This window comes from Lotus japonicus, chromosome 6 (assembly GCF_012489685.1).
Source record: "Lotus japonicus ecotype B-129 chromosome 6, LjGifu_v1.2".
Classification (NCBI taxonomy): domain Eukaryota; kingdom Viridiplantae; phylum Streptophyta; class Magnoliopsida; order Fabales; family Fabaceae; genus Lotus; species Lotus japonicus.
Genome location: NC_080046.1, coordinates 10,853,245 through 10,875,144, shown reverse-complemented (window position 1 = coordinate 10,875,144; position 21,900 = coordinate 10,853,245). Strand labels below are relative to the sequence as shown.

At 36.4% G+C, this 21,900-nt stretch overlaps 3 protein-coding genes across 3 annotated transcripts; 1 reads left to right on the top strand and 2 right to left on the bottom strand.

Annotated features, from left to right (window-relative positions):
* The first annotated feature begins 6,933 nt into the window (after nucleotides 1–6,933).
* On the top strand, nucleotides 6,934–10,413 carry LOC130723444 (probable serine/threonine-protein kinase PBL7). The gene is made up of 6 exons (XM_057574500.1): nucleotides 6,934–7,835; nucleotides 7,940–8,197; nucleotides 8,294–8,457; nucleotides 8,692–8,771; nucleotides 8,893–9,040; nucleotides 9,825–10,413. The coding sequence occupies exons 1-6, from the start codon at nucleotides 7,229–7,231 to the stop codon at nucleotides 10,176–10,178; spliced, it is 1,611 nt and encodes a 536-aa protein (XP_057430483.1). The 5' UTR covers nucleotides 6,934–7,228; the 3' UTR covers nucleotides 10,179–10,413.
* Nucleotides 10,414–10,820: 407 nt separating this feature from the next.
* LOC130723445 (polcalcin Nic t 1) lies at nucleotides 10,821–11,551 on the bottom strand. The gene has a single exon (XM_057574501.1). It carries the CDS (start codon nucleotides 11,464–11,466, stop codon nucleotides 11,212–11,214), a length of 255 nt encoding a protein of 84 aa, XP_057430484.1. The 5' UTR covers nucleotides 11,467–11,551; the 3' UTR covers nucleotides 10,821–11,211.
* A 2,549-nt stretch (nucleotides 11,552–14,100) lies between these two features.
* On the bottom strand, nucleotides 14,101–18,004 carry LOC130726454 (mitochondrial metalloendopeptidase OMA1-like). Its single transcript, XM_057577713.1, has 3 exons — nucleotides 16,885–18,004; nucleotides 16,563–16,711; nucleotides 14,101–14,642 (listed from the first exon to the last, which is right to left on the bottom strand). Exons 1-3 carry the CDS (start codon nucleotides 17,755–17,757, stop codon nucleotides 14,393–14,395), a joined length of 1,272 nt encoding a protein of 423 aa, XP_057433696.1. The 5' UTR covers nucleotides 17,758–18,004; the 3' UTR covers nucleotides 14,101–14,392.
* Between the last annotated feature and the right edge of the window lie 3,896 nt (nucleotides 18,005–21,900).

The following is a 21,900-nucleotide window of genomic DNA, read 5'->3' as shown; positions in this document are numbered from 1 at the left end:
CAAGTGGGTAAAGTGTGATTAGCGATGGTTAGATAGAAAATTAATAAAGGGTTCATGCTGAATGACAAGCGCAAACGACAACAAAGACTAACTCATCATCAAAATTAGCATTTGCTTAATTCTACAATTTTTCTATAGGGAGTGCATGTTAACATGTTCTTTCAAAGACACACTCTAACCCATTTGTTTTGATTAATCTTATTTGAAAAAATTAATCTATTTCTCTCACTCTTTAGAAAATATGTTGACTTCAATCATAATAACTATGTTAGAATGCGTCTTTAAACGAATTTGTTGCTCGAATTTCTCTTTCAACACATAATGAGTGCATTATGTCCTAATATGCTTGATACATGAGTATGTAAATTATCTGTATTTATCAACGCATATTTAATGATGACTTACATCATTTACTAACTACTTGAGTGTCTAAGACTCTTAGTTGGCAGCATCATAATGCCCACGCAATACCCTAACCTGGAGATACACACTAAGTATAGCAACTTCAAATTTAGAGTACTGCTTGACCTGGACAAGATTGACCAATAAATTGGATGTGGCTTATAAATAAAACGATATGTTTGTTGTAGACACAGATCAAGACAAATAGGTTGGGTTCACAAAACCAAATAGCTCTTCAATTCCTCTGCAATAGCTTTAACTCCAAGACTTCACAGTATGAACAGGGTTGTTCAATCGTGTGACTGGTTTTCTATCTTGCAATGTTGATTGGGTGGAGGTGCAGTATGACGGTGATGCGATGGTTTGTGTCGATGCTACAAGGGCGGCGCTGGTTTAGGTGTTGGGTATGGTGGTTTGCTGAAGTTTCACCATGGGGCTGGGTTGAGGAAGGTCGCAGGGTCAATGAAATTTGGTACGGCGGTTGTGTCGTAAGGGATGAGGTCGCAAGTGTTGGTGGAGAAGATTAGAAGAGCGGGAATTAGATTTGTCACCCCATGGATAGGATCTAGCACCCTAGACATTTAAAAAAATGCCATAAGTTCCCTTCGAAGTTTATACATCTGAAGTGCTTTGGAAACTTAAATTTCGAAGTACTTTGAAAACTTAAATTCCTAAGTTGTGAGTGAAACCAAGTCATAAAGCCTACAATAATGAAGAGGGTTACAAAATCCAAGACAAGCAAAATAACATAAATAATCCAAGTCAAGCAGGATTGAGGGTTACAAAGGGAAGGAGAAGAAGAGTGATGATGAAGTGAGGAGTAATGGAAGAACTTAGCGACATTGCAATCAGGACCATTAGGGATCTCAAGTTCCGAAGCACTTCGGATAGGGAAGTCCCGAAGCACATTACAATCAGGCAATGCGTCCACTTTCACGTATTTAAGTACTTCGGGAGGTCAAGTTCTGAAGTACTTAAAAACATGGGGTGTTAATTCTAGTTGTAATGGCTTTGGAAACTAAGTTCCCTAAGTACTTCAGAAACTAAGTTCCCTAACACTATGTTTGTTTGCATAGAGATGTGAGAGAGAGATGCTAAAGAGAGAATTGGAAGAGAGATGGCAATACCAACCTTGTTTGGTATGAATCGTACAGAGGAGAGAGGGACCGTGGAGAGAGAGATGGGATGCTTTTTGGTGTCTCTTCAATTTGAAGAGAAATCAATAAAGTGATGCTACTTTTTCTTCTTTCCTGTTTTGCCCTTAAAGTTATCACTATCTCTATTTTTAATATTATATATGTTAAGATAAAATTGTACTTTTATACAAAATATAACTTTACACGTCATTCTTTCTCTTCTCTCTCTCTTTTATCTCTATCATACCAAACAACCTCTAAATCCACTATATTTCTCTCTACTCAACTTCTCTCTTCCCTACTCTCTCTTCTCTATCTCTCTCTTCTCTACCAAACGAAGCCTAAGTACTTAAAAACAGGGGGTGTTAATATCACATCATTTGTAATATTTTAGACAATTTTACAAAAAATTTACTTCTAAGAGCTCCTAACTTACAAGTATATTTAATTGACCTACAATATAATCTATACTCTTACATTTAAACGACGTTAGGTAAATTTTGTGTTAAATCATTTATCTTAAATATCATTGGTCTACTTAAACAAATAAATTCACTAATTAGGAAAGTGAGTTTGCTAAGTACTTTGGAAAGTGAGATTTCGAAGTAATTAAGAATATGACATTTCCGTATTTCCCTACTCTAAAATGGGTGACAAATTCAACCCCTAGAAGAACAAGGTTGCAGTCACGTGACAGTTTTTAATGGTCCACGTTTCTAAAAAGTTGCCACGGCGGTTAAAAATTTGAAGATAAATCCATGGTTGGACCAAATCTCATTTAATTAGAATATTAGGAGGACCAAAATTGCCAAAAAAAAATATGGGGACTAAAATCACTCAATCATGATGATATATACTAAGGGAATTAAAACTGCATTTAAGCCTAAATTTTATATTTGACAGAAATTTATAAAATTAAATGATCCATCCACTCAATTAACTTTTTGGGCCAAGTATTCAATTAAATTATTATGTGTGTCAGGACACCTCTCAACATATTACGTGCTAGAACATTATTCTATTTCTTTCCTACTTTCTTGTAATTTAGAAAAGGTTTCTAAAAAAATGCATTAGATGGAGAAGGTCCTCATTTTGGTTTAGACAGATAATGAAAAATTATAAAACAAGTCAGTAAACTACAAAACAGGCAATAAACATTTTAATGAGTACCCAGTCTTCAAAACTAAGTTGTAGGAAACCTATATATCTACATCTAGCTAGGAAATGAGTCGTGTATAATATTTTCAGCCTCAAACATAAAAGTTGACTATATATACTATTGTCAATTAAATAACTCTAATTAAATTTTGGATAATATCCAAAATATAAAGAACCAGATTCATATTAGTTTTTATTGAGTAAGAATTGAATTTCATTTTTTTTAAATATCAATTTATGTAAACAATTTAAATATAAATAGATGTGATCGATGCTTAACAAAAAAAATAGATATTTAAATATAATTAGATGTGATACTTAACCAAATAAAATAGATGTGCATGATCCAATGTTTTGAAAAAAATGCACATTTTGGACTTTTAAATCGATGGGTAAATATGCATATATTAGTTCTATGGTTTATTTTCTATGATTAGAATTAATTCTAATAATTTCCCACGACGACTTTAATGAATGAGAGAAAGTTGTTGTCCTAATTAATCACTCCCAAATCATATTCTTAATTAGTAGGTTTGATTCGGGTACCGACACTTTCCCAAGTGTCATGCCAACACATCAGGATGGTCCTCCTCTCATTGCATGCCTTAATTGACTATTCTAGACCTCAAGTCTCAACTGACCCAATGACCCATTACTGCCACTCGTGAACTAACCAGGCTTCACAATCATGTTTGAAAGATAGCTTGAAACCAATTTGAGACTTTTTAAGTGATGATATTACTCATATTGCGTTTGCATCGTGTTGCCATTATTAATGACCGGTACGGATTATTTGTATTCGATTCAATCCATTCTCTTGATTTATTACAAATGAATTGATCATTGCAAAATATTATAATCACATCTAATACTACCCGGGACAAAAAAAAAATTGAATTTTTTCTAATACATGAGAAACAATCTTATTTTTTGAACATGAGAGAAACCTTTATTTGAGTGAAAAAGATTAACAACATGCATGGTTGGGCTATTCTCTTAGTGAATATGTTTTTTTCATTTATAAAATTTGAATATGAGATATTAATTAAGAGAAATTAGACACATACCACTTGAATTAATCACTTATTTGTTCATATCACATAAATTAGTGACGACAAGAAAGATATAGTTCTGAACTTTAAAAAACTTCCCGGTAAAATAGTTTTAATTAACATATATATGAAATATATTGTAAATAATAAATAATATGGATAAAATATTAGTCGTAAAAACATGATTCAGATCGGTTTTTAACATGATTTATGATAAAATACCATATGGAATTGCCCCATGAATGATATGGAACACAATTGTGTCGTGATGTGAAGACAATTTTTTAACCTTCCATATCATGGAATTAAACAATGTCTTGCTTAACTAATTAAAATTCGAGATATAAAACAAAGCTAGCGAAGCTGGGTTGTCATGGCCTCATGGGTGGTGGTTGTTGGGGTCGGGAACCGTTGGATGGTCACCAAACTGCAAAGCCAGTGGCATATGTGTACAAGCCTGTTGATCTTGCTTCCATGTCCCGTTCAAAGAACCAAGCAATTAGAATCTATGTCCCAGACGCCACTATATGTGTATTTGTTTTTATTATCTTTATATATTACTCATACGTATACCTTTGTGTCATTTGATTTTGTCTCTTTCCCACTTAGCAAAGAAGAATAAAAAACCTCTTTACCTGAAAACAATTAAAAGACAATTTCTCTTAATCTTTATTTTTGCGAAAGCAGAAGGGATTAAGATAATACCCATAATCGATCCCCTGCACTCCATGAGAAAACCAATAATGATAATAAATATATTTAACTAGCTACCACACCAAGCATTCACTGTTTCCTGATTAAACACGTGTATAAGTGATTGGTTGGATTTAGTCTGATCAAATGTTTAGTATGTAAAGTACAATAACAGCATGTATCAAGCATTGTACTTTACATACTAAACATTTGATCGGACTAAATCCAACCAATCACTTATCAGGGCCGGTCCCGACATTTTGGAGGTCACAGACAAATAATAAAAATGGATCCCTAATAATTTTAACGTTCGAAATTTCAACATAACCATTATGTTGGTTTGTGTGGGATTCGAACCCGGTACATAAAAGTAACATACATAGTTACTAAACACTAGACCAGCTCAAGTCATTAATAACATCTTGAACATTAATTATTATAACTAAATTTTATTTTAGGGGAAAGTTTAATGGGATTTTTTTTTAGGCCCCTTCTTTTTGGAGGCCCTGGGCTGTGGGCTTGCTTGCACAGGCCCAGGGTCGGCCCTGTCACTTATACACGTGTTTAATCAGGAAACGGTGAATGCTTGGTGTGGTAGACTTTAGCTTCGGAACTCTTCACGTTAGAGATGAGGTTGAAGCCTTCCTGCTGGTGATGCATGTGAGGACACTCTAATGCCCAAGTAAGCAAAGGATGTGATCAGATAACACTGAAGAACTTGAGAACTAGAAAACATACATTTCACTCTCTTCTTAATCTCTTTAAATAGATCGGGGAGGCTAAGATAACATCAATGTCTCACACAACCTCTCTTACAACAATGGGGAGTGTCTAGGTCGAGCGCCTGCTAAAGGCACAATGTTCGTGCCAACATCGCATGTCTACTTTAGCGTGGGGATCGAGGGGTATTGAGAACCACCTCGTACCCGCGATCAAAACCCTTCATTGTGGTCCCTTTGATATAGTGCATGTTCCCCAAATTCTGTGAGGATTTAAGCGGGCTAGTTGCCAGCCCATTTTTGAGTGCAGCGTCCAATATTTGACAAGCGGGTCAGTGGTTCTAAGGGCGGGAATGATGTTCCTTCATAGTTTACCATAGTTCCCTTACTTGATTTCACTGAGGTACTGTGACAATATGTGTCACAATCAGGTGTTGCTCCTACTGACCTTGTTCGCGTGGGTGGCTCGGTTATTTCTCGGATGTCTTGGAAAGTCTGTTAAAAAGTCTTCACCTGTCGGCAGTTTCGGGGAATTCATGAGATGAGTTGGTTGATGCTCTCATATCTTGGTTACTTGAAGGGATATGTTAAATGTGTCTGGGCTAATATTCTCGTGTCTCAGTTGTTTGGTGGGCGACTAGCACCATCATTCAACCAAGGTATATATTGAGTCGTTGGCGCGACCATCAACTATTGGTAGGCTCGTATCTCGATAATTTGGATGGCCATTAACTTTGATTTGGACAATGATGATTATGTTCGAGCTACTGTGGTTCATGAAGGCAATAAGGTCTAATCATTTGCTGAAATAACAGTTCCTTAACTATGGGCGTCTACACATATAACGTCCGAGCTATTGTGGGTTATAAAGGTGACCAAGGTGTAATCATCTGTGGGAACAACATTTAAATTAAAATTACAAATTTAAAAATGGGTCTAGTTAAGTAATAAAAATCAAAGTGTTTTTTTTTATTAAACTCATTGCCTGACTAGAAAAAATATTATACATATGAGACTCACATGCTTATAAGTTTATGTAAAGGATTATTCAGATGCTCATACTTCATTATTTGTCTTTTTTCACACACAAATAGTTTAATTTGTGATAAATTACTAAATTAATGAAGACTTAAAAATATTTTCACTATATTTTAAGTCGTAATTAAAAGATAGTAGTAGTAGTATAACTTATGCTTTCTCATTTAAAATCTTATTTTTCAATATGACTTTCATTTATTTAATACGCAAAAAAATTTATGATGGTCAAAACAGTCATAAATATGCCTTTAAAGAGAAATAAAGACCCCATCTTATCCTTTACTCCATCTTATTCTTTATAGAAAATAATTTAAATTCTACATTAATTTAGTAATTTTAAACAAAAAAATATATGATAGTAGTAAATTATAATATTACTTTAGTTTTTACTGGTGTAAACTAGTTCTAGAGTGTGTTACTATGGTTGACCATCTTAGTAAATGATTTAGCTATAATTTGAACTTGTTTTATCATTCTTATGGAAAATTATCTTTTCAGCTATTAGGCTAACATCTTATCTTATTGGTAAATTATAATTATAATTATAATAATATCTTAGAAATCTCAATAATTAGTTTATCAATTAACAATTACTATGATAGTACAAGTTTAAAGTAGCCAAATCCTCTGTCAAGCCAATGATGTTGCCTTGTGAGTTCCCTGTCCCCTTCACCAATTAAAAACATCAAAGATTCTCTTCATGCCTCCTAACCCAACCCAACCCAACCCAACCCATCCCTACATTTTCAGTTCCCACCTTCTCCCACTCTGATCTGAAAACCAAAGCATGCACCATTCACCATTACTTTAAATATCCAAATTTCTTCAATTATTATTTATACACTCCTTCCCTTCCCATCTCTCTTCCTTTCCAAAAACAATTCTCTCCCACCCCACAAGCAAAACCTCCTTTAGCTTTTTCACTTTTTCCATGTTTTTCTTCTCTCTCTCTCTCTGTGACTCTGTGTGAGAGTGTGTGTGTGTTTTACTCTACCCTTTTTCAATTTCTAGATTTCTGTGCAATTTGCAAATGGGTTTCTCCCAAGAAACTTGCACTGATTCCAGAGAATTTTCAAATGCTCAAAACACTCCACCACACTCTTCTTCTTCATCTTCTATAGCATTTGTACCCATTACAGGTCATCACTCCAGTGACCTCAAGAAGCTCAAATTTCGAAACTTTTTGAGAAAAATGATCTGGGATTTCAGTTTCGCCTGCGTTTCCCACCCCTCCCGCCGCCGGGGAAGCTCCGACAGGAACCTTATTCACCACGAAAACGACGGCGGCGACGGCGACAAGAAGAAGATGAGTTTGGAGCACAACAAGGCTTGGTTGCTTGCGGAATCTGGTGGCTGCGGTGGAGTGGAATTGCCCAATGCTGACCCTCAATCGGTTCATTCTTCTTTCAGGTTCAGCTTTTGTTCTCAGGTGGAGTTGGAGTCCCTGAACATGAGTTCTTCCAATGCTGCAACGGTTTTGATGGTGAATTTGGATAATGGGGTGAGTGAATCTCGTGCTAGGGAGATGAAATGGAGGAGAATTGAGTCGTTGGAGAAGAGCATATCACCTGTTGCTCACTCTTTGATCAGGTTCAGCTATGGTGAAATTGTTTCTGCTACTAGGAATTTTTCTAAAGGTAATTTCTTTTTGTTTTTGTTTTGTTTCGGTTTTTGTGGTGTTATGTTGTTGTTGTTGTTGTTGTTTAATCATAGGTGGTTCCTTTTGTTATGGTTTGTGTAGGTAGAGTGTTGGGAAGAGGGGCATTGAGCTGTGTTTTTAGGGGAAGAGTTGGGATTTTGAGAACTGCTGTGGCTATTAAACAGTTGGATAAGGAAGACAAGGAATCTGCCAAGGCTTTTTGTAGAGAATTGATGATTGCTAGCTCACTTCATAGCCCAAACGTGGTTCCCCTTGTGGGTTTTTGTATTGACCCTGAGGAGGGTTTGTTTTTGGTTTACAAGTATGTTTCAGGGGGGAGCTTGGAGCGTCACTTGCATGGTATGTGGGTTTTCAAAATTTCTGTGGATCATGTTATGTGAGGTTTTGAATTTGAAATTGATGGATTTAACTGATTCTAACATGGCTGTTTCACAGGGAGGAGGAAGGGTAGTTCACCACTTCCGTGGTCTGTGAGGTACAAGGTTGCAATTGGGATTGCAGAAGCTGTGGCTTATCTGCATAGTGGAACTGAGAGATGTGTTGTTCACAGGGACATTAAGCCCTCAAACATTCTGCTTTCTTCTAAGAAGACTCCCAAGGTGAGACGTTTTCCTGTGAATTAATTGTATACTTGTGTTTATAGCATGTTTGGATCAACTTCTCTTTCCTCAGAATCAATTCTGGTACCTAGAAACTACTCTCAGAAGCTTCTCCCCATAGTTGATTCTGACTTTAGAATCAATTGTAGAGGATTCTCAAACATGCACTTAGTACTGTGGAGATTGTCTGATACAATGATACAAGTCAATCTGATTGTTTTTGTAATCTTGTAGCTATGTGATTTCGGATTAGCTACATGGACTTCAGCACCTTCGGTTCCTTTCCTATGCAAAACTGTCAAAGGAACTTTTGGGTATAAACTTAAGCCCTTCATGTTGATTCCTCAAAGTTTTGGTTTGTTTCTGTTATTTATTTCATTTCATATTTTGTAATTACTGAAATCTAAACTTTCTATAACTTTGCTTTCCTAATAGATATTTGGCTCCTGAATATTTCCAACATGGGAAAGTATCGGATAAGACAGATGTTTATGCTTTTGGAGTGGTTTTATTGGAACTAATTACTGGCCGGAAGCCAATTGAAGCAAGAAGGTCTGCAGGAGAGGAGAACTTGGTGTTATGGGTGAGTTAATGCTTTAATTCTTGCAAAGTTATCGTAATTCCTGATTATAAGATGGTAGATTTCATTCCTTCTGTGGTTTGTGGTTGAGAATAAACAGAGCATTGTTAGTATAAATCACAATATACTCCTTTCTGATAGTGCATTAAAGCTATGGTGTCAATTTCACCTTAGTTTGTTGCTTCTAGATCACAAAACAATGTGATAGCCTAACTGATTACTCCTATTAAAAATTGAAAGGAAATCGAAAGTTGTTCATTTTATCTAGTTCTAAGATCAGACCTAACTTAGAAAAAAAATCAGACTTAATATAGGTTAAAACCGTGAAAAATGTTATCTTTCTAATGTGTTTTAATATTTCTAATATGTCTTAGTGTATTATATTGGTCTCTTAAATAGTAAAATCTTATAAAATTCAGTCAGAATAATGAAGGCTGTGGGCGATCTTGAATCACTCGCTTTACTAAGATCGAACTGTGTTTAGCAAGAGTGTATGTGCTGCATATTTTGAAATGCATCAAGAGCTTACTTTTTGAGTGGATAAATGATATTAATGCAGAGTTTAATTATGTGCATTGCAATTTTAACATAGTGAATGAATCGTGTCTATCCTTTATAGTATTCAACTCAGACCAATTGTTTGGCCTTTATGACAACATTAATGCTGGTAATTTCAGCACTGCGTGAAGTTTAAGTATAGTAATTTCAGCACTGCATGAAGTTTAAGCATAATAATTTCAAATTGGTGTGGTCTTGTTGACACGTCTAATCCGATATTCATTTGCAGGCTAAACCTTTTCTGCAGAAGGGGAAAGGAGCCATTGAAGAGTTGCTTGATCCTCAACTAAAGTGCAGTTTGAGATTCTCAAATCAAATGGGTAGAATGATTGAAGCAGCAGCTGCCTGTGTCACAAATGAAGAATCCAGGAGACCCGGCATACATGAGATTATTGCAATACTGAAAGGTGAAGAAGAACCTATTTTCTGCAAAAGAAAGAAGTCCAGTTTTCTCGCGAATGGCTGCGTGATTGATTGTTATTCACAATTACAACAAACAAACAATGAGATGAAAAGTCACTTGGCCTTGGCAATGCTAGGAGTTTCTGAGTTTGAGGATGACGATTATCTCTATGATCGTTAAAACATTGTGAGAACCCTGAAATGACTTTTTTATTTTTTGACATGATTCTCACTAGAGTGCTAAAGATTAGATGCGAGGGATTTGAAATTGTAAATAGAAATAGAAGCTCAGGTGAAGATTATTTGTGTGTAGATATCTTCCCTTTACCATTCCCTTTCTCAAAGGGTAAAGTGTTATAGATTTTCATTCTTTGTTTGTGGTTCATGTTCAATTCATGTTGGAGAATTATACCTTACGATTTTTATCTGATCCTTCTCAAAGCATGCATGTTTTAGGTGGGATGGGGTTGTAGCTTTCATTTCAATGAAGAGCATTTATACATGGTGGTGGAGTGGCTATTCGGATGATAGCTTAATTGATTTAGAGTGCTTTCTCATATTGAGAAGACCTCTCATCTACTTGATGAATGTTTGGAAACTCGGATCAAATTCCTAGTGAAACCAAAATCATGGTCGATAGAAGCTAAAGGTAAAGGAAGTTGCTTTTGTCCACCATGATTTTGTCTTCACTTAGTTTTCAAACGATTTCCAAACATGCACTCTCCAAGATTTCCTAAATCCAGAAAGTAGCATAAGATTAAAAAGAAACACAGAAAAATGGTGAGAATAGGTGAAAATTAAGGTAATATATTAAGCAAGGTTTGTCTTTTGATAAATTTATGTTTCAATATCTGCTGTACACACCAAATCGCAACATGAGTAAATATAAGAAATATTCACACGAGAGCATTCAACAGCTTAATTATTACCTCTTATTTTTTAAAGTTATCCTAAATCAAAAGATGGGTTATGTCAAGATGCACTAAGATATTGATACACAACTACCCTGGCATTTTGTTATAAAGCAGTGCAGGCCCCCTTTATGATTACAGCATCTCAACTACCTCGTAGTGAAGATCAAGGACCATGGTTCATAATAAAGCACACAAGATAAACCAATCACATAAAGAGGCTAACAATAATCAACCTATCATTATCATAGATTCATAAATGATTAATACAATGATGTTGTAATTGTACGAAAAAAAAAGAACTTAAAAAATCTTGGCCACATCCTTCACCAGGCCACGGTTAGCTTTAGCAAAATCTATAAACTCTTCATATGAAATGAAGCCATCCCCATCTGTGTCAATTTCAGCCATCATCCGTTGCACTTCCTCAGCGGTAACTGATCCAAGTGCTTTAAGAGCTTCACCAAGCTCCTGTGAAGAGATTTTGCCGTCGCCATTGGCATCAAATCGCTTGAAAATGCGCTCCCTGTCAGCTACATCTTGTGGATCATCAGCCATTGTTGTAGAATGTTTGTATATTTTTATGAGAATGGGTTTGTTCTGGCTTTGGAATTACACTGAGAATGGAGATTGTTATCAAATACAAAGGCCTAAGAGCTTGGCTTTTAAATAGTTTGGATATGCTTAAGGAAATGCCATATTTAGTATCATAGGTTTCCTTTTTGTTGATAATAAGACTTAGTCAACATAATAACATACAATACAACTGTTTTACCAAACATGGCTAAATTTAGAACTTCCACTATGAATGGAGGTGCATGGTCATTAAGAGGAATGGTTGTAAGTGTTTTACCAAATTGGGTTAATTCCCTGTATGAGATGTGGCACCCCTCTCACATGCCTGGTCTATTTACTATGGAACACCTGATATAACCTTTGTCGTATTCAGGAAAATACACAGCCATAATTAGTAAAAGATGAATGATGTTTTGAACCAATTAGACCAGAGTTTGACCAACCATTATGGCAGGATCACAAAAGCAACTTTGTCTTAAAGTATTTGAGATACTTGAAGTGAATAATTTATATGAATTATGTAAGTGGATGAAGAAAAGTATAGAAATTGATTTGAGCTACTTTATACATTATACATTTGTACATATTTTAACACAATTTCAAGTTTTGCTACTGAAAGTGTAATTTATAATAAAAAAATTATACTTTCAAAAGTTTAAGTTTTCAAAAAGTTATTGAGTGTGTAAATAACGTGTGAAAAAAAATACTCATACTATTAGCTGAGCATGTGTGACAATTCCTAGGCCACCAGTTGGGATGCAGGAAGAGAAATTGGAAAGAATGCTGAACTGATTGACTAGTGTGTGGTTACAGTATAATGAAATATGCAAATAGTTGCAATAAGCTTGGAGTAACTAACCTAAGTGTAAGTGTTAACTGAAGTATAACTAACTAACCAATTAAGCTTAACTGAAAAAACCATTAACTGCCATTACTATCATTAAGTCATCAACTACCACCTTAAGTTAACTAACTAGTTCAAAACCCCCAGCTTGGGCAGTAAAATGTGAAACTGAGTAAGGGGCAGAATCTTTATTAACAGATCTGCTTTTTGGTGCTGAGATTTGAAATTAATTAATTTGAGGAAATCTTAGGCCAGGTATTCACGGATGAAATGACAACAATTTCGATGCTTTGACATGGAAAACAGGATTGGCAGCAAGAGTCAATCAACAAGAGAAAGAAGCCCCTAACTCTGATATCCATAACTATGTCTCACAGTTTTGTCAATTTGACACCCTAGCCATTTTCTTTAGCAACCTCTTATTCTCTAAAAACAGGCCCATTGAGTTGCCTCTTATTTTTCTTCAGCAATTTTTATATCACAACTATATGATGGGAGCTTATAAGAAGAAAATCCTGTATGAAGGCAATACAGTATATAATTGTGCAGAAAATTTACGTGGTTGCACCGTATACTTAATAATAGTAACTAGTAAGTACCATTAACATAAGTTTATAATCCTTTCCTAAGAGCAAAATACATTTCAGGAATCAGGATAGGATAAGACAGTAACAAACAATTGCAGAGGAATGAATAAGATATCCTTTGAGTCTTTAGACTGAAAGCTAAATGAAAAAACAAGGAAACAAAGTCATAAGACATGCTTGTGTCTCAGTAAGCCCCATAATGAGACTCATAAGATAACTTTCTCATAAAAGAAGCAACATTAAATTTTTATCATTAAGAACTCTCAATTCTGCCATTCCACTACTACCGAAAGCATACTGTGCTCACAGACAAAAAAAAAAGCCTTGCCCTCTTTGCTCCAACAGAAACAGCTAAAATCACATGAGGAAGTTCTCCAAACTCCCTTGGCAAATCAAACATTCGTCAAATCCACCAAGGACTCTAAACTACTTATCTAAAGGGGTTAGCAAGAGGAAGCTTTTCCCCATTTGGAAATTGAATAGAAAACTGAAAACATTCATCTGAGGTCTATATCCTACTATCGACCAATGTAAATGGATAGGTACTGGAGTGGAGACACATTATCAAGAATTTTCAGGAATAATGCTTGGAAAAATCATGTAGTTCCAATGGTTATACACAGAGTGGTGTCGAGACCATAATGTCAGCACCACAATAACATTAATACTTCCAAGACAACATAGGAAAATAAGTAATCAGATACAACAGCATAGTCAAATAAGAAGTTTAGAGTTTGACAGCAGGCAAATAAGTAATGAGAAGAAAATCTAGACCACAAAAATCAATACTGAAAGCTAATACTAGCACATTGATTTTCTACAAGACTAAGTTCATGTCTAAAAAGATTGCATCCAACATTTTCAGGATAGACTTTCCAACCATTCAGCTATAAAGGGAAGGAGTAAAGGGTATACCTGAACACCCTCCATACTACGAAAATTGATTGTTGCCCACCAAAGAAGCTAGGCTCTCCAGCTTGACCCCAAAATTGATTATGGAAATTTGATCATTTCTTGATGGCAGCACCCCAACATGTCAAAGTGGTTGGCTCCACACGTTCGTCCATCTATAATCGATTCAGAGGTTCCCCAAGGAGAACCAAACATGCACTAAGTAAACTTGACATGTATAAAAATGATGTAGTTTGAGGTTAGCAACGAAGAAAGTGGATTCAATAGACTCAATTGAGTAGTAAGTGTGTTAGGTAATATCATCATTACTATGCTCAAAAAATTACATTTTCCTTTTTCCTTGTACAAAAGCATCCTGTACAACAGAATCTTTAGATTCAGAGAAGCGTGAAGAGGGCATTGTCAGTTTAATGGATGCTAATCCACATCATGAACAGTTGAACACAAACAAATATACAAAGTTTGTTGAAAATATTGACAAAATTATACTGAAAAAAAAAATTCATCCTAGACAAGCTCAAGAAACAGTCGCATTGTAGTTAGTAGAGGCGGTGACGCTGCAGTCCTAAAGAAATCCTTCAACCCCACGTCCTGCCCTAACATTTTTAAAAATAGTTAGTGCTTCTTCCATTATCTTAGCTTGTGCCAGCAATGCTGCTCTCTTTCTTCCAGATGGATGAGTAGAGATGTAATCTATAAGCATAGACTCGCCAGTGAGTCTTCCCAATTTTTCATAGACTTTAGGTGCCACCCGGGGATCATAGCCAGCTGATGCAATCAATAGTAGCCCAATGTAGTCAGCTTCCATTTCCATCCTGAAAAATAGTAAATAACTTGGTTTAGTTACAAAAAATTGTAATCCAAATAAGTCTACATAAAAAAAAAACTTATAATTACAACCACCTTTCATTTCAACATAAAAATCTACCAAGAAGAACCAGAACAAGCAACTTGAAAACAATCATTAAAGTATAAATTGAATGGAGCAACATTGACAGGCAGAAAGAACCAGAGCAGATACTGCTAAGTATTCAAAGTACATGCCCGAAGACAAGTGCAATCGAGAATGAACAAAAGTAGTCATGTCAAACATGAATATTAAGAAATTGATATCAATGCATTCACAAAGCAGTGTGAACAAACCTATTAATATATTAATGAATATTTAAAATAAAATTGAAAAAAAGTTTTAGAGGAAATTCTACAAAATCATCGTTCTGGATATCCTTTTCATTTTGGACCAATCCATACTCCAACCAGAAAAAAAAAAGCCAAATATAATATAACTTGCCCATCGGATGAAATCTCACATGTCAAGTCATGCTCATAAAATATTAAATTTAAAAATTGATTTGAAATCCACCAAAATTACTTTAACATTGAATATGATTCAAATCTTACAGGACAAAGACAACTCCAAGAACATAGCATTCTTATTCAAATGAATTAGTTAGGTTTGGACTGCTCACTCCCAAAAATTGTGTTTAGGCTGTGTCTGTTACAGAATAATTAAGCGTTTATGCCAATAAATACTTATCATGTAAGCCCTTATTCATAAGCTAAATTGAGGAAGCAAGCATTTTTGCCAGTAAATACTTACTATGTAAGCCCCTATTCATAAGCTTAATCGAGAAGCTTGCTGGAATAAGTCAAAAGAGTTCATATGTAGGAATAAGGACTTATTCATAAGTCAATCAAAGAAGGCAATCAGAATAAGATGAAAGAAGCTTATAGGTAGGCCATATGTTATTTTCATAAGCTTAACTAAACACCAGCTTAAGTGTTTATGCTATTAATAAGCTCAAATAAGCTCTCGCAAATGCACCTTAGTATTTATCAGTAATTGCAATTCATTTTCTTGGATTCCATGTTTCCTGTGAAAACAAACACTACAGCAGAGCTATGCTCTTTATCTGAAAGATTTTATCATGATGCATACCTATAAACACGGAATTTATGCTTCTGAGAGTTGTCACAGAAAATGTGTACAAGTTATGTGACAGCTAAGCCGAGCACTCATACGAGTCATACCATCTGTCATTTGCTCTTCTTCTCAATCCACTAGTCTGGGTTAGTACTTGGAATCAAAGTCTATTTATTAATGTAGATGTTAATTATGCCTTAATGACAGTTCTCTAAAAAATAATTATGCCTTAATGATAGGTAGCAAAGTGAAGGCTCAGTTTTTTGTCAGTGTTCAGAGTTCAGATACCTGGAACCATGGCAATCACTCCGATTTTAGAAATACTTGCACAAATCCCACGTAGGACAATCAAGAAATCAATAATATCTTACTCCTTTGTGATTCAGCAGCTCATTAGAAAGGACAATTATTTATTATACAATAGAAACTGCAGACAATATCAACTGCACCGTTCAATATGTATCCATCAACTAGAGTTGTCTTCTTACCATGGTAAAACTGATACTAAACTTGAAAATGCATATAGATACCTAATTTTATTAGATTTGAGTAATTCTATTTAATTTAGCTTGTATTCATGTAAAGTAACAAAAACTCAACTATTCACAGAATGGTGATATCCAGCTCAAATTAAATTTCACATCTAAGAAAAATATAAGTACTCAAGTTATAACAGTCAAATTGATGGAAAATTGTAAAAAGCTATTGACTCCATGACAAACATTATGTTTGCCTCAAATGAGTCTAGTAAAATCAAAGAACAGCACAAGAATTCAATTGGTTAGAAAGAGAGATAATGAATGATGTATACCGTCTGGAGAAAGGTAGCCGTAATAAAAGCGATGACACTGTGTTGACAACATCAGGACTGGCAAATTGATAAAGAATTAACTGCAGAATGAAAAACCACAGATTCTTTGTAACCCCCTCAGCACTGTGTCGTGCCACAGCATGTCCAACCTAATTAACAAGAAGAGCCACATAAGTTGATAATTCTGCATATACAACAAAAACAAAAGTCTTATCCCACTAAGTGAAGAATAATAAATTAGCAAGTTTTAATGTATAAGCTTTAGGCCTCCTAGACATGTTAAACAGCAAAAAACAAGTAGTTAAACCAAGCACAGCTATACCTCATGTCCTATAATAGTTGCTATCTCGGCATCACTTCTAAAATGCTGAAGCAAACCAGTAAATACAACTATCTTCCCACCAGGTAAGCAGAAGGCATTAACAAGAGGCTCATTCACCACCAAAACCTCCCAATTCAATCCATCCAAATGAGATGTGTCAGGCTCTTTCCCTTGTTCCTTACCCTTTTTCCTGCTCTGCTGAACCCACTTGTCATCAAGAATCTCATCCTCTCTGTGCCACTTCCCTTCAACCTTTCCTTCATTACCAGCCAACACATGCAGTGCCTTCCTTCCATTCTCCAAATCACTCCACACATTCTCCTTCCTCAACCCTCTCCGCAACGCATTGATGACATCTTGGGCTATCATCCTCACCCTCACACTTTCAGGGTGTGTAGGAGGCAACATCTTCCCCTTAAAACCAGCCTTCACCTTTTCAAACTCCATCTCCCCTAGCCTCCTCTCCATAGGTCTCGACATCAAAATCCAATGCGTTCGCTTGGTGTAAGGAACTGTTTCCAAACTCCCAGCATACAAAGTGATCAAAACCCCTGAACCAACCATCACAACAATCAAAACTTGTCTAGGATTCTGTAACCAATGTCTTGGCCCTCTTGGCTTGAAATGCTGCACATTGTAAGCATCCACATAGTAAAACCTCCTGTTAAACCCCACAGCTCTTGTGCCTAATCTCTGAGAAATTGAAGAAAACGTACAGAACTCATTAAAGATAGCTCCTTTTGAACGTGAATTCGAATACCCAGATTGCCAAATCCTCGAATTACAACGAAAAATTGGATTGTGAGGAGAAACCCTGGAAGTTAAGCTCCGAAATCCATCAAAAGCGAACTTTCCCCTTCTGTACCAAACCATGGCGGTGAAAACTGAAATCCGAAACACAAGAAGAGTATGAAGACTGACCCTTCAACCAGCGAACGTTGTATGCATGACATTGCTTCCTTCATAGTGTTCCACCATTGGCGCGTGTGGTTCAATCGCGAATGCCATCACTCCGAACACTGTTCCAGCTTCTTGGGAGATCATGGAAGAGGAGGGTTTCTCTTCATTCTTTTTCTTCTTCAACCTCCAATTTCGATCAGTAACTCAGCTATGGGAATTGGGTTTGGGCCCCCCTTTGGGGCTCCGCGCCCCACTTAAAGTGGGGAAATTACTGGAAAACCCCCTTTAATAGAATACAGAAATTTATCTTCCGTATTGAATACGGAATTTAATTTTCCGTATTATATTAGTATGTAAACGACAGAGGGTTTTTTCAAACCCATTTCAGCGCTCTCTTCCAACCTTCTCATTTTTCCTCTTCAATCTTCGATCTCCGACGCTCTCCTCGCTTCAGGTTGACCATTGTGCAATCCAACTTCAATCAATTGTGATTCACGAAAGAAAAATGATACTGTCATCCCTGCAAGAGAATACGGAACTTTATTATCCATATTGAATACGGAACTTTATAATCCATATCGAATACGGAAATTGATAATCCGTATTGTTCCGTATTCACGACGGAAATTTATATTCCGTATTTTATCGCGTCTCAGAACTTCAAAACATCATCCTTCTAACTACTTAAACTACTTAATCTAACTACTTAAACTACTTAATCTAACCACTTCAACTACTTAAACTTACAACATAACAACAAACAACCAACAACACTTACCTCAAATGCTATCTTGTTGCATCCAATGGTGGAGAGCTTGGCCAATGAAGGAGTTGGTGGTGGTGATAGGAAGAATGAAAGTGAGGTAGGAGAGGGTGAGAGAGAGGGTTGTCTGGAGGCATTGAGGGGGTTAAGGGGGCTGGTGAGGGGTTGGTGACGGAGGAGTAATGGTGAAGGGGTTGGTGGAGGGAGGAGTAATGGTGGAAAATGTGATGTCTGTCAGAGATAAAATACGGAATTTTAACTTCCGTATTCTATTTTAGTGAATACGGAAATTAAAAATCCTTAGGGCAGTTTTGGGTTTAAAAAAAAGGGTGGGGCGCGGAGCCCCATAGGGGGGGCCCCAAACCCAATTCCTCTCAGTTATGGATGGTGTGTAAAAAAAAAGTGAGGGAAAAGGAAATGAAAAGGGAAAGAAAATAAAGAAAAGAGAGTAGGGCTTTGTTTGGATTGGGGGAGGGGGATGGAGTGGAGTGGAGTGGTGGGGAACAAGTGAGTGATTCATTGTTTGTTTTATTTAAAATAGGCTTAATTGCACTTTTGGTCCTCCAACTTTGGCCTTCCTGCGCAAATCGTCCCAAAATTTCAAAATTAGCAAAAAACGACCCTGAAGTTTACACCCGGTTGCAAAATTGATTTTCTGTTAAATTCTGTCTAAAAACTAACTGAAAATGATGACATGACATTTCTAAATTAATTTTAACTAAAAATAATACTTTTTTGATAAATAACATTTAGTGAGTTGCATTTTTAGTCCCCCACTCTATAACCACCACTCCTCCTCCCCTCCTCATTCCTCACTTGTTTTCAACCACCGCTTATATTTTCTTCATCCTTCCCAAGCTTTTTCCTTTCTCCATCGTTGTTTATGTGCAAGAGACCCACTACCTGTATCATCAACCAAACCCACACCATGAACCATCATTGAAGCCTCTGCCAAGCCGTGAACCATCATCGAGACCCACTCCTTCCCTCACCCCCACCTCTATTTGACGAAATCATCAACCCAAATCGCCCATCCCCCACAAAACCCAAATCGACGCCGCTTCTCACGGCAGTAGAACATGGAGCTGGAATTTGGGGCCTGTGGCTATGGTTTAGGGTTTGGTGTTTGAGGTTCCTGGTTTGAAGTCTTGATCATTTTAGTTCCTGGTTTTGCTGTGAATGTTGGTTTGGAGATGGAAGGGGGAAGGGATCTTTGTGAGTTTTGGGTTTGATTCTCTTTTGGGAGTGTTTGCTGGGAGAAATTTGGATTTCGTAGTTGATTTGAATGTTGGGATCGGTGGGGTTGAGAAGGGATGAAGAAGAACAGAGTGTGGCGGCGTGAAAGTTGTGGTTGTGCAGTGGTTGAGTGGTGGTAGTGTGGTGGTTGAGTGGGAAGAAGAAGAATAAGAAGAAGAAGAGAGCGGGGCTGAGAAAGGGAAGAGAACGATGAAGGTGAGATGTTAGGTTGGTGGTGAGGGTATTTCTGGATTTCAATTAAAATACTATTTTTTTCTCAATTTTAATTTTTCTTTATTTTTAAATTCATTTTTAACGGAATATTCTGTTAGATTTTAGACGGAAGTTAACGGAAAACCAATTTTGCAACCGGGTGTAAACTAATTTTGAAGTTTGAGGACGATTTTCACAGGAAGGCCAAAGTTGGGGGACCAAAAGTGCAATTAAGCCTTTAAAATATGATGGAAGGGAGTGGTAAGCAGTGGTCCAAGATCCATCATGCTCCATTACTTTCCTTCATATTTGCTCCTCCAAAATTGGATGGAAATGAATGGAAAGAAAAACTAATCACTTAATTAAATTATGAAAATACTATTCTACCCATGGTAACCTCCATACATAACTTCTCCTAGTTGGTGGCCCTAATTTTCTATAACAATCTGGCTTTCTCCTTTGCTTTGCTTTTGCCATTGAAGATTGAATCTTTTGATTCTTCCTGTATCAAATATTTTGTAGGCAATATTTCTATACACGATTTTTTTTTGTAAAATATAAAATTAATAACATTCATTTTCTCCAAAATTGTAAAACGAGTACCTAATCCATAGGTCATAGCTATGAAAAGAAGTCAATTTCGAACAATATCATGCGAATGCAAGTACAAACCAACCAGTTTTCATTTAAATAAAATCACACATGCTGCAGATATTCTTGGGCACATGGACAACTCTTTTTCCATTTCAAGTTTTTCCTCTAGCTTTAACCAAGTTAGACACCAGATTGTCATAGTTTGTAAAGATGTTGAGTTCTGTACAATGTAAATTTGAAACTTGTTGGTACTTGGTATGTTCATGTCTTCACTACTCGATGGGAATATAGGAGCATTCATGTTCCAGTTGTTAGACACACCAGATCATAAGATATTGAATATTGGCTACCAATTTTCAATTGCTTTTTCAGCTTGTCTTTTATTTTAAAATAAGGGTAATATAGGGTGGTGTTGGTGTGCTGGGTTGTTCTGGGTGTTTTTTTTGGGTCTTGTTCTAACTTTCTGGTGAGGGTGTTGCTGCGCCCCCTTCTGGTTTTTCTCCCTTGCAGGATATATTGGGCTTTTGGCTGGTTTTTTCCCTGTCCTTGCGGGGTTTGGTTTTTGTCGGGTGGGCTTTCGGAGGCTTTCGGGTGCTTATTCGGTTTTTCTCTTAGTCATTGAGGGCTTTTTCTTCTCCAGGTCTTGGGGTTCATCTGTTTTTCCTTCTTTTTTTTTTTTGCTTTGTGGCTTAGGGTGCTTATTCAGTTTATTTAGCCAGCTTTTTGTTCCCTTTGAGGAGGGGTGTTGAATCTTGTCTATTTCCCCATCTATTTATGAAGATATATATTTTTGCTTACTAAAAAAAAGGGTAATATAGGAATAACAAAAATTATAACCCATTTCGCCCCGTCCATTATCCAAACAATGCAGTGGTAACTTTGTTCCGCTCCGTCATAAAATATCCAAACAATGGAATGAAATTTTTATTCCATTCCGCTCAGCTCCATTATGTTCCATCAATCCAAACATAGCCTAGAGAATGAGATGATTTTTTTGGTTGTTTTTTGTTTTGTGTTGTTATAAGAGACATTAAAATAGAAAAACTAGCTAACAGTCTCCGGGTACAACGACGCCGAGACAAAAGGAGGGGTCCTTCTAGACACACCGTTGAGTATTGTACTTCCCGCTTGACGAGCTAAGCAATCTGGAGTGTTATTCTTCTCGCGTGGGATGTAGGCGAATCGCACACTCGAGAATCTAGTCATAAGTTGTCGTATTCGGCTAATCGTGTCATTCTCCCAATAAAAATTGACATTCTCATACTGTTGCAAGTTCACTGCAATCAAGCAATCAGAGGCACAAATAACAG